The 17500-nt window shown below is 46.5% G+C and overlaps 1 protein-coding gene across 2 annotated transcripts in view; it reads right to left on the bottom strand.

Moving 5' to 3' along the window:
- stac (SH3 and cysteine rich domain) overlaps positions 1-17500 on the bottom strand; it is a 40833-nt gene that overhangs the window by 17097 nt on the left and 6236 nt on the right. The window contains exons 3-4 of one of the 2 annotated variants that reach the window (XM_027027095.3): positions 7983-8012; positions 1720-1820 (exon numbers count right to left, since the gene is read on the bottom strand). In XM_027027095.3, the coding sequence (XP_026882896.2) occupies positions 1720-1820; positions 7983-8012 (131 nt within the window). The remainder of the gene's footprint in view (positions 1-1719; positions 1821-7982; positions 8013-17500) is intronic. The other variant, XM_081721527.1, reaches the window with a different exon arrangement.

Raw genomic sequence — 17500 nt, 5'->3', positions numbered from 1 at the left:
TGGCGGGGTGGGGTAGTCTGTGTGAACACCCTCCTGTTGCAGCGACTCCGGGGGAGAGGGGGCGGATCTGCTCCTCCCAGGGGATGGAGGGGGGCTTCTGGGAAGATGTGGACAAGTTTCCCAATGACACTACAGTTCCCAACCCACCCTACAGTTAATATACATGTACGTTTACACACTGCCTCACAATCACACACACTCACTCACACACAGTCACTCACACACACGCTCACTCACACACTCACTCACTCACACACTCACTCACTCACACACTCACTCACTCACACACAGTCACACATAGTCACTCACTCACTCACACACTCACACACACACACACACACTCACACATAGTCACTCACTCACTCACTCACACACTCACACTCACACACACACACACACACACACACACACACACACACACACACACACACACACAGAATCTCATTAAGATGCCTGCTCACACTGCAGTCCACTCACAGACAGAGCCAGAGAGGGTGATTACTCACACCATCTATTGCCCAGAGTCTTCATCTAAACGCCCAAAATAACCACCGGGGCTAATGAACCTTACAGAGCACACACACACGCACACACACAATAATAATACAGCCTATAACTAATCAACAAATATCCCCTCATCAACCCACACACATACTAATGGACTGGGTATGTTGATAAAATCGTACAAACCCACTACAGACAAGTGACTGGTAAAAACAATCCACTCAGGAGGACCAGAGCTGCTAGGAGCCAGGGGGACGCAGCTGTGATGGCCAGCGTTGCTGAGCTCGTACAACATAACCAGAACCAGAGTGTGCAGTACCAGACATTTACACACACCCAAATGAAAGGGTCATTTTCATAATCCAAAAGACAGTGAAAGTTAATGTATATATATGTGGATATACTCCAGTATGGTGAATACAGAGCTTATCGCAATTTCTAATCAAAAACAAGTATAAAAGCAGATTGCTTGTTGTATCTTCAAACTTTAGAGCAGTGTGCCAGGTTCAGACAACACGCCATCTCTCCAGCTTAGGGTCAAGGTTAGGGTCAGGGTTAAGGTAAGGGTTAAAGTTAGGGTTAGGGTAAGGGTCAGGGTTAGGGGTTAGGCTCTGTCTCTCTGTAGTGCTACCGGCACCATTAAGACTCCCTGTCTGACAATAAACATTTATTTTAAAAAACTGACTATTCATCCTGATTCTCAACGCAGTACGCTTATCCAGTGTTCCCAGTGTACGACGGGCCTCTGTCCCAGAACCACAAGCCGGTCGAAGTACGTGAGGAGTAGCGTCACGGCGACACTCAGAACACCTGCGGCTCATCTGGCAGTGCAGGCACAGGTGTGATGTCTGCAAAGTGGCTCACGAACCACACCATCGCGTTTTAGAGAAGATTACTGTGACATAACGGGTTCGTTATATTAACACATTTCTCATATTGTTGACAAGAGTCTTTCTTAGTCGCACGACTGCACTGTACTGTTTACTGCACCCGAACACACACACCCACGCACACACACACAAAAACACACACATTTCTGCTTGTTAATGTTCTAATAAGCTGAAGCTGATAATAGCTAATAGGGAAATAGCTAAAGAGTGAAGTGCAGTAGAGAAAGTGTGTGTGAGTGCGTGTATATGTATGTGTGTGTGTGTGTATGGGTGTGAGTGTGTGTATGTGTGTGTGAGAGTGTGTGTGTGTGAGTGTGTGTCTTACCAGCTTGCCCATGCATCTCTGCTGTCCCACCCCGTCCAGACACTTGTGATGGATGCCCATTTTGCAGGCCTTGCACCGGAGTCCCAGCTTGGCGTTGGGGCCTGTCAATCACAAAGCCACACCCACCTCACCATCAGCAACAGAAATGAACCCTGTACACTCTGTTTATGCCTGCCGTCTGCTAGAGCCTAGAGTCAGAATAAAGGGGTGGGATTCTCTCTCTCTCTCTCTCTCTCTCTCTCTCCTCTCTTCTCTCTCTCTCTCTCTCTCTCTCTCTCTCTCTCTCTCTCTCTCTCTCTCTCTCTCTCTCTCTCTCTCTCTCTCTCTCTCTCTCTCTCTCTCTCTCTCTCTCTCTCTCTCTCTCTCTCTCTCTCAGCCCTACCTTGTGAGTTGAGCCACGGCCATCTTAAAAGAACGTTTATTCAAACACAGCAGGTTTAAGGTACACAGCAAGTGCTTAGTGGATTTAACACTAGTCAACACAAGCCTTGTTTTATAGACAGTAGTATTGCTCTGACAGGACAGACCACAGTTCTGGAATCAGCCAATCACAGAGCAGGATCTGGTTTCACATACAAGCCAATCAAGACAAGACAAATAATGATGCAGGTCATGATTCGCCCAACCAGACTGGTCCCTCCCAATACACAAACAAACAAACAAACAAACAAACAAACAACCCATCTGAGACGTCACCCGTTCAAAAGTCCAGACAGGTTCTGTATTATGGTTGGCCGCCTGGAAGCCGCCGGTAGGGGCTTGGCAGGTGAAACACCATCTGACCTCCATAAAGTGTTTAAGTGTTCTCACAGAGGAATACACGCGCTTCTCCCCCATCCAAATACCCATCATCCCTCTGGCAAGACTGCCCCGACCTGGCAACCTACCAATCTGAGTGCTCATCTAAATGGTAGGGTCAATTACAGCAAAGCACTTACACACACCAAAAATATGCTAAAGTAAAACACACACACACACCCAGTGGCGTCAACCACTCACTAGACTTAGGGAGCAGGCCAACCAGAAGCACAGCAGGTCCTCCCAGAATGCCATGCAGCTTTCCCCAGGACTTTGTTTAGTTTAAGTTTGGCGTGTTAAACAGTGGACTGGTGTATTTGTGTTTAGGTTCGTTTAAACACGTCAGGGTTGTGTTATCACCTTGGTCACCTCATGTCGTGTTGGGGGAGCTCCTGCTCCTCAGTCCTGCTGAAGTGTGTGAGCTGTGTACCAGGACTGATGGGACAAAGAGGTTTTCCTTAAGCAAAAATAACATCTCTTGACTTTTCTTCCATGCTGACGCTACAATATGCTAAATCCAACGAACACACACACACACACACACATACACACACACACACACACAAACACATGCTAAATCCAGCACATAAAGCTTAACCCATCTTTGATGTGTGTCCGTTGTTAGTCACAGAAACGGCACCATGGTTGTAGTTTTCATCAGTGGCGTTAAGCCCCCTTAACGCGACCAGTAGCGGACGCTGGGTCAAAGCTAATGCTAATGACGATAACAAGCAGGGACGCATTTGAGCGGTGAGCGCCACGCAGCTGGGACCAGAGACGAGACGCTGGCACAACAGGCCTCTGTCCAGGTATGAAACCTGTATGGAAACCCACAGATGGCCACATTATGCCACAAATCCTCGTCCACTACGAAATATCAGCTAGTGGACCGAAGGACCAAAGTGTTCATCTTATACCCAGCGCATGTCTCCTGAGGGTGTTTATTTATTAAATAGATTTTTATTTATATTTCATGAATTATTATTGCTAAGACACTATCAGTCAAAACTTTGCACATGCCTACTTGATTTTTTAAAATGACATTTTCTATATTTTAGAGGGGAAAAAGGTGTGACTCGTACAAATGATGCTACTCTGGCTGAAGAAGAATAAAGAATAAACATCTTTATTCTAACCAATCATTCTCAATCCTGTGGCACAGTTCATGAGCCAATCAGAAAGCATGTGGTCATGAATGAGGCTGGGTTTGGAAACTCGGGAATGACGGCAAAAGGACAGTGTTCCGATGTTGCCTCTGACAGAACCAGGAGCCGTAGGTGCGTACACGGAGCGCAGACAAACAGGTCCGGTCTAGCGGCATTCTCACCAGCAGGGAAGCTTCGTGACAGCCCCGTTAAAGGGTAGACTGCACTGGTCTGCTTGTACATCGACCCTGAAGGGCACACGTGATGAAGGTTTATCTTCGTGTACGTTTCGGGCCCTCCCAGCTAGCTCCCGGAGATGGCATCCTGTCCTGTATCCACATACAATGGAGCAGGACTTGGCCCCAGTGAGGGAACGCCTGTAGCAGATGTCTTGCATCATATGTTTTGCGTGATAGCTGTGTTGGCTGGTTTTGCCACATGTTGGGGACTTGGTGAGCATATGATGTTAAAATGATAGTAAAATGATACTTACCACACAACTCCAGCAACGATTCTGTGCTCCTGCTGAAGTCTGTCATGTTGTCATTCAGTAAAACCTCTCGACTTTATGGGACGAGTTCTGTCCCATTCTTATAGGAGGTCTGACCTGTTTGAGTACACGTGACGTGAGCTGTTTGAGTACACGTGACGTGAGCTGTTTGAGTGCACGTGACGTGAGCTGTTTGAGTACACGTGACGTGAGCTGTTTGAGTACACGTGACGTGAGCTGTTTGAGTACACGTGACGTGAGCTGTTTGAGTACACGTGATCTGAGCTGTTTGAGTACACGTGATCTGAGCTGTTTGAGTACACGTGATCTGAGCTGTTTGAGTACACGTGATCTGAGCTGTTTGAGTACACGTGATCTGAGCTGTTTGAGTACACGTGATGTGAGCTGTTTGAGTACACGTGATCTGAGCTGTTTGAGTACATGTGTGCACATCATGATGCGTTTGGTGAGAATATGGTCTCATGGAATGAACTACATAAAGACTAAAGGCACAGGTGACCCTGTACACACGGCAGAACAGGAAGAACTCTGATTTCTCGTTAGTCACATCAGCTTACACACTTTCTAGTTAGACCTCCTCTTGACTGGGGGGTCATGTAGACAGCGGAGACAGAAGACAACATGAGGCCAAAGGCGCACATACATACACACACAAGGTCTGACAGTCCAACACACACACACACACACAAACACGTCTTATTTAGAGAGCAAGCAGTCAAAGTTGCCCAGACTCAATGGGGTCAGACAGAAATTTTAAAATGTAAAAAAATCGAACAAGTGGTAAACCTCTCTCTTTCTAACACACACACACACAATCTTGTTTAATTGAATTAAGAACCCCTCTTTAACTTCATAATCCTTATCCTTTCAGCATCACTGGGGCAGAAAGCCGTTACCTTTGTGTGTGTACGTGTGCATATGTGTGTGCGTGTTGTGAGAACACACAGGAACAAAAACACCAATGGCCAGCGTATATCAACATGTGCTCAGATATGGCTTCTGTCAAAACAGTATTTTAGCCAGCAACCTTTCTCCCCAGTTTTTGAATAAAACCAGTTACTCCAGCCTCCAGTATCTCCTACGCTAGCAACGTCACTCTGTCAACATTCATTCTGCTGTCCTCGGACGCCACTATAGCAGTGGAGCACTAACAGGCAGCTGAACACGTCTAAACGCATCCTACCCGGTCACATGACTCCTGTCAGTGGGACCAGAAAGACACGCAGATTGGCTGGAACACAACTTAGATTAAAAAGACGAGAGAGGAACAGTTGCACACCACCCACATAATGACAGCGCACGCACGTGTACACACACACAAACACACTCACACTATAAGTACTGCCTGGGGTCTGCTTGGATGGAGCTGTATCTGAATCAGGACACACATTAATTAGGTATAAGATTTGAATCAGGAGACACTGCAGTGAACACACAGTAATAAGGTTTAAGATCGGCACCGCGGGCGGGGGTCCCGGGCTGAACACACCTGTGGGATCAGCAGTCACACCAGCAGACGGGTTCCAGTCCAAACTGCTGTGTCCAGTCTGTCAGCATGGCCCATTAGTGACTGGCACGCAGGAGTGAAAGTAGCAAAATGTACAGAGCTGTTCAAACATTATTGAAGACCACCCAACGTCCAGCCGCAAAAATAATACACCTCTCTGTGCATCTCAACGGCAGTCAACTCCTGGACCAATGATATACCTGCATTTCTGAGCCATCTCCTGGACCAATTACATACCTGCATTTCTGAGCCATCTCCTGGACCAATGATATACCTGCATTTCTGAGCCATCTCCTGGACCAATGACATACCTGCATTTCTGAGCCATCTCCTGGACCAATGACATACCTGCATTTCTCAGGCAACTCCTGGACCAATTACATACCTGCATTTCTGAGCCATCTCCTGGACCAATGACATACCTGCATTTCTCAGGCAACCCCTGGACCAATGACATACCTGCATTTCTCAGCCATCTCCTGGACCAATGATATACCTGCATTTCTCAGCCATCTCCTGGACCAATGATATACCTGCATTTCTGAGCCATCTCCTGGACCAATGATATACCTGCATTTCTGAGCCATCTCCTGGACCAATGACATACCTGCATTTCTGAGCCATCTCCTGGACCAATGACATACCTGCATTTCTCAGGCAACTCCTGGACCAATGACATACCTGCATTTCTGAGCCATCTCCTGGACCAATGACATACCTGCATTTCTCAGGCAACTCCTGGACCAATGATATACCTGCATTTCTCAGGCAACTCCTGGACCAATGATATACCTGCATTTCTCAGGCAACTCCTGGACCAATGACATACCTGCATTTCTCAGGCAACTCCTGGACCAATGACATACCTGCATTTCTCAGGCAACTCCTGGACCAATGATATACCTGCATTTCTCAGGCAACTCCTGGACCAATGACATACCTGCATTTCTCAGGCAACTCCTGGACCAATGACATACCTGCATTTCTCAGGCAACTCCTGGACCAATGACATACCTGCATTTCTCAGGCAACTCCTGGACCAATGACATACCTGCATTTCTCAGGCAACTCCTGGACCAATGACATACCTGCATTTCTCAGGCAACTCCTGGACCAATGATATACCTGCATTTCTCAGGCAACTCCTGGACCAATGATATACCTGCATTTCTCAGGCAACTCCTGGACCAATGATATACCTGCATTTCTCAGGCAACTCCTGGACCAATGACATACCTGCATTTCTCAGGCAACTCCTGGACCAATGATATACCTGCATTTCTCAGGCAACTCCTGGACCAATGATATACCTGCATTTCTCAGGCAACTCCTGGACCAATGACATACCTGCATTTCTGAGCCATCTCCTGGACCAATGACATACCTGCATTTCTCAGGCAACTCCTGGACCAATGACATACCTGCATTTCTCAGGCAACTCCTGGACCAATGACATACCTGCATTTCTCAGGCAACTCCTGGACCAATGACATACCTGCATTTCTCAGGCAACTCCTGGACCAATGACATACCTGCATTTCTCAGGCAACTCCTGGACCAATGACATACCTGCATTTCTCAGGCAACTCCTGGACCAATGACATACCTGCATTTCTCAGGCAACTCCTGGACCAATGATATACCTGCATTTCTCAGGCAACTCCTGGACCAATGACATACCTGCATTTCTCAGGCAACTCCTGGACCAATGACATACCTGCATTCTTCAGCATCCTTTATTGCCTTTGCATAAGCTGCTATTAATGCAATCCATAAGTTAACGGAACAATAATGAAATTAATATTAGTCTCGTTATCTCAGACATGATGAGGAAAAGCCAAAATTTCCCAGTGGCAATTCAAAAAGTAAACATCAAAACTGTATAATTCATTATTCTAAAATGGCATTAGAATTTCAAAACACACGAGACGCACACATGACAGAGGAGTGTGGAAACCACGAGTGTATGGCCAAATCCACACAGAGCAAGGCAGCACAACCAGACACTCTGAGTGCCAGATCCAGAAAAGGTTCTTTTTTTCCTATAAGAGGAAAGAAAAGGAACTTCCTTCACGGATCCTACGAGGGTGGCACTGGACTGAAAAATGCTCGAGGGCGTGTTCTTTCAAAGTGGCAATAGTTTGAAGAACGAGTCTCCCTCAAAAGATTTTTCCCACCTGAATGTGAGACGGAATTAGCCATCACACACACACAGCGACAAGTAGCGCATATGGAGCCGTTGCACTCTCATTATTGGCAAGACTGGGTTAGGTGAGGACATCAGTAAACAAAACACACTTACCGAAAACTTTGCCTGCTCCACCTTGGCAAGCTAAAATAAAATTACAAAGAAAAAGTCTCTGAGGTATTAGAATGCAGATTTTAAAAATTCCAAAGAAAAAAAAAAGCCTCTGAGGTATTAGAATGCAGATTTTAAAAATTCCAAAGAAAAAAAGTCTCTGAGGTATTAGAATTCAGATTTTTTAAAAATACAAAGAAAAAGCCTCTGAGGTGTCAGAATGCAGATAAGTGTTACGCCAAACGAAAAACCCATGTTGATCGTAAAACCCATAAACTTTGCCATTTCTTCTGCAGAGGTTTTTTGTAATTACGGGAGGTTAGGAACCACTCAGCAGTGTGCGCGTAATGTCCACCGAGTCATGGGTGTTAGACGGGTGTTTCTGGATACAAGAGTTCTTAGGCAACCAGATAAACCCAAAGCAAAAAGTTTCTCCAAAGCCTTTTCTGGAACAGATGAGGAAAATCTTGACAATTGCTTTACCGAGCAATTCACAAATATTCCCAGTTATTAGCACCTGTGGTGTGTGTGTATGTGTGTGTGTGTGTGTGTATACACACTGTTCACATGGAGACTGGGGACAAAGACCTCCCCACTGCAGGGGTTCGTAGGCAGGACAGGCGGATTTTAAAAAGTCTCTACATAAGTCATAATCCTGTTAACAAAATTCATCTCTGTCCCTCTCTCTCTCTCTCTCACACACACACACACACACACACACACACACACGGCTCAATTGGACACTCTGGCAGGTAAAACACATGTACAGGTCATCTCAGGATGCAGGCACACACACACACACACACAATTAAAATTCAGTTCAATCACATGCCCACGTAACGTCCTTCCGTCCCTCCAGACTGTAGAAACACTGATTCGTTTCCTATTAGTTTTCCTTTTCTTCCCCTCTCCCCGTTTGTTTTTCATTCACTCCTTCCCTGTCCGTCCTAATCACCCCCCAACACTCCACTTCCTTTGTGCGGTCTCCGTGCCTGCAGTTCGGCACAGATTCACCATCCACAAACCCTCTCAGCGCATCATACGAGCTTCCCCGTCACATACCTCTGTGTGTGTGTGTGTCCGGGGGGTGGGGTGGGGGTTGTATCTGTGTTGTCACACAGGTGAAGCCAAACAAAGACTAATTTCCTGGAGCCGAGACCCAAGTGATCGAGTAGACAGGAAAGTGGCTCAGTGGAACGAGTCCTTGGACAAACGTTGGGACCGACAGAAATATTATTACTGATCCACATCAGGAAGCGCGGATGGTCTCGGTTCTCCGTTACGGGAGAGACGCCATGAGCAAAACGCACACGGGTGAAAGCAACTGACCAAAGGAAAAATGATGAAGAATTGAACAGGCACGTTATACGTGTTCCCTCGAGCACATGTGGAAGGACCGCACGGTGATGAGATGTCCTGGTCTTTTGCATTTATAGTCTCAGATTGAAACGGATTACTGAACTTCTTCTCCCCCTCCTCAAGACAGAAAGATGTTAAAAGCAAAATTACGAATCAAAATGTAATTGTTGATTTGGTTCCATCCACCTTTCAGCGGCTTCTCTTTTACATCTTTACTCTTCATCTATGAATCTTATTCTCTTTTTCCAGCTCTTGTTCCCTTCTTCCTGCCAGCTTTTCCTCTCACTCCCTTCTTCCATCCTTTTCTCTTTCTTCCTGCCCATCTCTGGCCATCTTTGCTTAATTCATCCTTCTCTCGCTTCCTCATGGTGACTTTTTCAGAGTCCAGGAAGCGATGTGCTCTTGCTTGACATCACTTCCTACCTGTTGCCTTGGTAGGCTGGACAGAACCAGACTGGCCAATGACGAGAGAGTAACACGCACGCACGCACGCACACACGCACGCGCACGCACGCGCGCACACACACACACACACACACACACACGCACACACACATACGCACACACTCACACACACACATACATACGCACACACTCACACACACGCACACGCAAACACACACACACACACATACATACGCACACACTCACACACACACATACATACGCACACACTCACACACACGCACGCGCGCACACACACACACACACACATACATACGCACACACACACACACATACATACGCACACACACACACACGCACGCACGCACGCACGCACACACTCACACACACGCACGCACGCACGCACGCGCACGCACACACACACACATACATACTCACACACACACACATACATACGCACACACACACACATACATACGCACACACTCACACACACACATACATACGCACACACTCACACACACGCACACGCAAACACACACACACGCACGCGCATATACACACACACATATGCACACACGCACACACCCACGCACACACCCACGTACACACACACACACACACACCCACACACACACCCACACACACACCCACACACACACCCACACACACACCCACACACACACACCCACCCACATGCACGCACATATTCAGGTTTACTGAATATTCAGTCAGTGGAATCTACAGCACTCATCGTGAACAATATCATTACTGACGATAACCTTGTGAATGACCTTTCCACCCCTCCTTGGAGTTGGTTTCCTACCATAATCCACGTACGCTTGGCTGTGGCGCAGGTGTCAGAGCTTAAACAAAATAAGGTCCGTGAAGCACGCACCTTTGAAATAATTAATCTAAGGATACCTCCTAAACAGTAAATACTTTGTTATACTATATTACTATTTAGATTTCCTTAATGAATTTCTTTTTAAAAAACCACATTACCCAGTCAAAAGTGCAGCTCATTACTAAATGCTATGGCACTCACTCAGAATGACACAGGGCCTACTCACCGACATAGTGTCACATCTAGAGTGTGACTGTCTCTTGCTATTGAAATAGCCAGCCTGGTCATTGCGTAGCAGTATGAATTAGCCCTGAACAGCCATTTGATGTCCCTCTACTATAACAAGCATAACATCACAACCAGTGCTGCTAGTCACCTCTTCTTCTAGCCCAGATGTTGTTGAACATATCAGAGAAAGTTTACAATCAGTACTTAACACGTCCCTAGACAGCACTGTGCCGACTGGAATGAAAAGAATCAGGGGCAAAAAGACTAGCAACTCGGTTCAGCGACCACGTACGGTCAACCAAAACAAACCGCTCGATGCTGGGAACATGAGTGGCCTAAAATTAAACTGGAACGGCTCCGTGTCAAATGGAGGAACAGCCTGGCGCAGTATAAACACGCTGTCAGCACTGAGCACCAAATCAGGGTGTCTCTCGCCCCTCACAGAGAACATCCCGTCTTCCTCTAAACTAACCAATAATGTTAAAGAACAGGAAGACATCTCTAAACAATTACAATAGCAATGATTTTATCAATTATTAACGATCAATTATGCACACAGATGATCATCACAATAGTCTTGAAGTGCAGTTAAAAGTCACTCAGAGTCCAGTCTGGCCAAATGAGCTAATTACCCTGATTGGCTTAACCAAACTGACGACAGGAACACACAGCACTCGGTGCCAACACAGCTCCTCAAACAGATGATTCCCAATATAGGTGAATCACGCCTCACCGTAATAGGGTCGTCCCTCTCCACTGGCTATAATCCTGGATCTTTAAAACGTGCGGCAGTTAAAATCACGACCAAGAAGCCAAGCCTCAATCACATGACAAAAATCCTTGAAAAGGTCGATGACCAGCTGCTGTCAGTAGACAGAGGCTGCACTACAATCCTTCTTCTGCTTCTTGGACTCAGTGCTGCATCTCATACCATAGATCACGTGATCCTGTTTGACAGACTTGAAAATCTGAGAATTTAAATCTTGGTCTTGGTTTAAATCTTATTTAACCAACCACTCCCATTTTGAAAGAACAAATTGTCTGATCTCAGTAAGGTTAAGTATGGTGTCCCACAAGGGCCAGTACTCCTTCCCCTCTATGCTACCAGCATTAGCTTTCACACTCACCTGGCTGTGCGTCAGACAAACCAAATTACCCTTCCAGTCTTAATAAAATGACAGAATGTGTCAAATTTAAACGTAGGATGGAAAACAACTTTCTTATACTCAACCCAAACAAGACTGGAATCTTGTTACTTGGACCCAGGGCCAAGAAAAATAAGATTTCAAATCACACTCTTAATCTGGCCGTCTGTTTAGTTAATCCATCCACAAAGATCTCTTAACCCTTTCAGGACCTTAAGGACTGTATGTGAGTAATTTTAGTTTTTATGACACATTTAGGGCTAAAATGACATGTAGATTCCACAAATCTTTACACGAAAGCTCTATTGCGCACAGATATATCGTTACATTGTGGGTTGTAGGGACATACGTGTTCCATTACAGAAAATCTAATATGTTTTGAAAACCAGCCAACAAAAATATGAATATAACACATCAGTGATACCCATGAGCAAGACCAGCGAAAGTTTGTCCTGTTGACACATCGTCTGTTTCATTAAATAAATAAATTAATTAATTAATTTAATTTTTCACATGGTCTTCAAATTGAAAATTCCAGTCAATCTGACAATGAAGCTAATGTACACTTATTTATATAAAGTCAGTATTTACTGAGTGGTTACATACAAGCTTCATCGCTCAAAGTTGATTCAATTGTGGCAGTTTAAAACTATGGGACAAATATGTCCCTTTGTCCTCAAAGGGTTAAAGATGCAGAGATGCTCGCCCATGTCTTCATAACTGCTATGCTGGAATACCACAGTGCTCTTCTACCTGACCGTCCCAGTAAATCACTAAATAAACTCCAGAATAATGGTACAGAATGCAGCAGCCAGTTCTCACTCCAACCAGAAAATCTGATTCGGCTCATTGGCTACCAATTAAATTCCATATTGACTATAAAGTCTGTATTGACGTATAAAGCTCCAAAGTCTCCTCCCTCAGGAGGACTGGTTCCCCTTTATGGGTGTTGGTTCCTCTCCAGGTTACATCCTCACCACTGTCTCCGCTGGCTTGCTCTGTTGGGGCTTGGATCCGGTATATGCGCAGCTACTTTGTGACAACAGTTGTAAAAAGCGCTATATAAATAAACTTTGCTTGCTTCCTTAAACACACACACTCACACACACACACACGTCCTTAGGACACTCTACAATACAATGTTCCATAACAGAAGTTTCAAAAGAAAGTATGTGGGGGGAAATAGTTTAGGTGTCTAGACCTTATGGTCATCATGAACGTTCTTTTGGCTTTTCAGAAGAAAACCCTCTGTATGACGATCAGGGTGCCCCCTACAGGTCGGGGGTGTTTGGTGTTGCTGTCCTTCGCCTCTTTGACGTCTCCAGTGGGTGCAGTGTGTTAACCCCCCACCCCGGCCTCAGCCGTCCTGCTCACGGCAGGTTCGCGTGTGTGGAAAGTAGGGTAGTAGGGTGAAACTGCTTTCAGACCTGCAGTACGGCTGAGACGTTCTTTCCTGGAAGTCGTAAACCAGGTGGCCAGTAAAACTCACTGGCAGCTCACTCCTTACACCACAGCAGACTAAAACACATACAGTGCAGAAGACTGCCAGTGTAGAGTCTACAGTAAGTCTTGAATTAGTGTTTATATAGAACGTTCATATACATTGAACGTGCTAATGCCACACTGGACTGCGTGCGGTGCACGGTGTTGAATTAGAACTGTATCAGGTCTGGGATATGAACTGTATGGCACCAAGGCTATAGGGTGTTGGATCTGAAGAGTGTGGCTGTGAAGATTGAGGGGAAATTTGTGTTGTGTAGGGCTGAAGTATGTAGTGTGTGGGGCACAGGGCTGAAGTATGTAGTGTGTGGGGTACAGGACTGAACTATGTATGTAGTGTGTGGGGTACAGGGCTGAAGTATGTAGTGTGTGGGGTACAGGGCTGAAGTATGTAGTGTGTGGGGTACAGGGCTGAAGTATGTAGTGTGTGGGGTACAGGGCTGAAGTATGTAGTGTGTGGGGTACAGGGCTGAAGTATGTAGTGTGTAGGGTACAGGGCTGAAGTATGTAGTGTGTGGGGTACAGGGCTGAAGTATGTAGTGTGTAGGGTACAGGGCTGAAGTATGTAGTGTGTGGGGTACAGGGCTGAAGTATGTAGTGTGTAGGGTACAGGGCTGAAGTATGTAGTGTGTGGGGTACAGGGCTGAAGTATGTAGTGTGTAGGGTACAGGGCTGAAGTATGTAGTGTGTGGGGTACAGGGCTGAAGTATGTAGTGTGTGGGGTACAGGGCTGAAGTATGTAGTGTGTAGGGTACAGGGCTGAAGTATGTAGTGTGTGGGGTACAGGGCTGATGTATGTAGTGTGTGGGGTACAGGGCTGAAGTATGTAGTGTGTTGGGTACAGGGCTGATGTATGTAGTGTGTGGGGTACAGGGCTGAAGTACGCAGTGTGTATAGTATGCAATATGCAGGAAGCTGTATAAATACACTGTAGTCTTTCTTCTCGAAAGAACCCGATGTTTCTTTGTGGCCTGTAATCTTGGTTAGTTAGTTATGACCAGACCTCTGTCTGGCATCCCACGGTCTCTCCTTTGTCTCATTTTAATCTCCCTGCATCTCGCCCACATCCTCAACCCTCCCACATCCTCAACCCCTCCCCCTCTCCCCTGCTGCTGGCAGGTGGACATCTGGACTGGTCCTGTGCTTGGGCCCCGACTGAGATCATTAATGGTTCTGCCTCAACCCTCTCATTTAGCTACCTGGTGGGCATAGTCCTCACACACACACACTCACTCACACTTACTTACACACACACACACACACACACACACACACACACACACACACACACACACACACACTCACTCACACTCTCTCACACACACACACACAGACACACACTCACTCTTACACACACACACACTCTCACACACACACACACTCTCACACACACACACTCTCACACACACTTACACACTCTCACACACACACTCTCACACACACACACACACACTCGCTCTCGCACACACTCGCTCTCGCACACACTCGCTCTCGCACACACACTCGCTCTCGCACACACACTCGCTCTCGCACACACTCGCTCTCGCACACACACACAGACACACACTCACACACACTCACTCACACACACACACTTACTCACACACTCACTCTCACACACACACACACACACTCACTCACACACACACACACACACACTCACTCACACACACTCACACACACACTCACACACACAGACACACACTCACTCTTACACACACACACTCACTCACACACTCACACACACACACAAACTCACTCTCACACACACTCGCTCTCACACACTCACTCTCACATATTCTCACACTCTCTCACAAACACACACACACACACACATCTGTATACATTAAAACCTAAACAAAGATTTGCAAATATATTCACAGCTCCTCATACTGACACACAAGCATAGACATACATACTCACACACACATGTACAAACATACCCTAAATGTGAACATTAGGCTCATTTGAGACCCATGATGCCTTTCTGTACCATTTGAGACCCACGACACATTTCCAGGCCTGTCACCAGCTCTGACACTCCGTGGAAAACTGCGTTCCAGACATGAAGCAGCACCTGTAGATTGCTATCCTGGCTGGGATCCGTACAGCTTTGCCAAGAATTCCACGGAATTGGTACTGAGTTATTTCTCCAACTCACTGTGACGGCATGCTAAGACGGGTCCAGTGGTTCTGAAAGGCCATTCTCCCATAGCCATGCCGGAGTCTGGAGTCCAGCCCCATCCCTCTAGCTGGAACTTGGAAAAAGATTCCTCTTAACATTAGATGTTTCTATCCCACAGAGAACAGAAACTGATCCCGGCATCCAAGCGTATTATTATGAATTATTATGAATCTTATAATTATTATGAATGTTGCAAAGATAATTACAGTAGGCCATGTTCAAATCTTGCAGTGGTAGAGTCCAAATCTCAGCATGTCCTGCTAGGTTTCCTGACATAAGGCCATGACGCGCGCAGTGTTCATGTTTACGTTCGAGAATGATATTTCTGTTGGATGTGCTTCCCTGAATCCGATACCACCTCGGTCACTTCGGCTGCGGATCCTGACACTCCGTCCCCGCAGAGACGCATCAGAACGGAGAACGCTCGCGCGTGTTCTTTATGGCTTACCGTGAGAGCCAGGGAAAGGTCACATTATCAATCTCTTTCAAATGTTTAGTTTGCAGATTCTGCTTCAACGTTTTCTGTGCATGACCACAGAAATCACCAGAGGTTGATTTAAGATGGGAAAAAAATCCCAACCGTCTGCTGGTTTTGGTAGAGGGAGCATAATTCCTGCCTTTACATATGGTTCCGGAAGCGCCTGGAATCGGACCAGCCAGCTAACTGCCCCGCATCTGTCGCTGTGCTCCGGTGCAGCCCGTCTGGTGACATTGCCCTATAAGACCTTCACTTCCAGCCATTTAAAAACACGTCTGGCGGTAAAGATAGCAACACGGCTCCATAGAAAAACACCGCCCACACAAAATCAAAAGATTTCTACATATAATTCACCAAAACTAACGGAACAGATGCTTTTGGAGACTTGCTCGTCCCGTCAGCAGGGCGGTGCTCTTTAAGGTCCCTGCAGGTTTTTACTGGCAAGCTTCCCAGCAGTGTAATGGTGAGAGGAAGCTCACAGCACACAGTGTGACTCGCTGGCCTCTTTACGCAAGTGTCCCGAAAACCCCTAGATTACGGGGACTGTCCCGGAAGCCTGCGGCTGTCCCGAGGTCTACTCAGCTCCTTCTTCTCCAGACGGAGCTTACCAACACCACTATGGCCAGACTGCTGTTCTAGGATCAGTTCTGCCTTTCAAACATGTACAGAGACCTCAGTGGCCGCTTCAAGGTACTGTTCTCAACACTGCGCTTTGTCACACGCGCACCTGATCGCGCTAAACAAGCGCTCTGGACATTTAGGGTTGCAGGACCTTATAGATTCCACGGGCGCATCTTTGTCCGCGCTCGGCCCGTTAGCCCCGGTGTGACTTTCTTTCCCCGCCGCCTTAGCCCCTCGGGAACAACGGCAGACGCCACGATGTCTCTGATTGCTTTAAAAGCTATGACCGTACCCTAAATAGACCGGAATCCAGAAGAGAATATACCATACATACGCTACACACCCCTCCGCACAGAGAACAGATTAAACGGTGTGTTCTCAGAATACTGAATAAAACAGAATAAATCACATAAGCTGTGTGTTCTGTGTCAGGGTGGCCAAATCTTTCAGATGGCCCAAAATGTTATCGGCACGGAACAGTCACGGCGAGTCACATGAAAACAGGCCGTGTACCTCCTTATGTGCTGGTTGTGGAAAACAGATGTCACTGGGAATTCAGTGTGTTTTTAAAAAAGGAAGGAAAAAAATGTTTAAAAATCTGGTATGCTTCAGGGCAGACCTTAAGTCTCCGAAAAATAATAAAATATTTGTGTTCATTCTGATGGCATGGGGGTTCTGGCGCACCGCGAGGTTTGAGCGGTACGTAGACGCTACATACGAAAGCCAATCCCACTGTAATACGGTTCTCTCCGG

Source organism: Electrophorus electricus, chromosome 10 (assembly GCF_041902795.1).
Source record: "Electrophorus electricus isolate QZ-2024a chromosome 10, ASM4190279v1, whole genome shotgun sequence".
NCBI lineage: Eukaryota > Metazoa > Chordata > Actinopteri > Gymnotiformes > Gymnotidae > Electrophorus > Electrophorus electricus.
The sequence above is the reverse complement of the archived record's forward strand: the minus strand, read 5'-3'. Positions and strand labels throughout refer to the sequence as shown.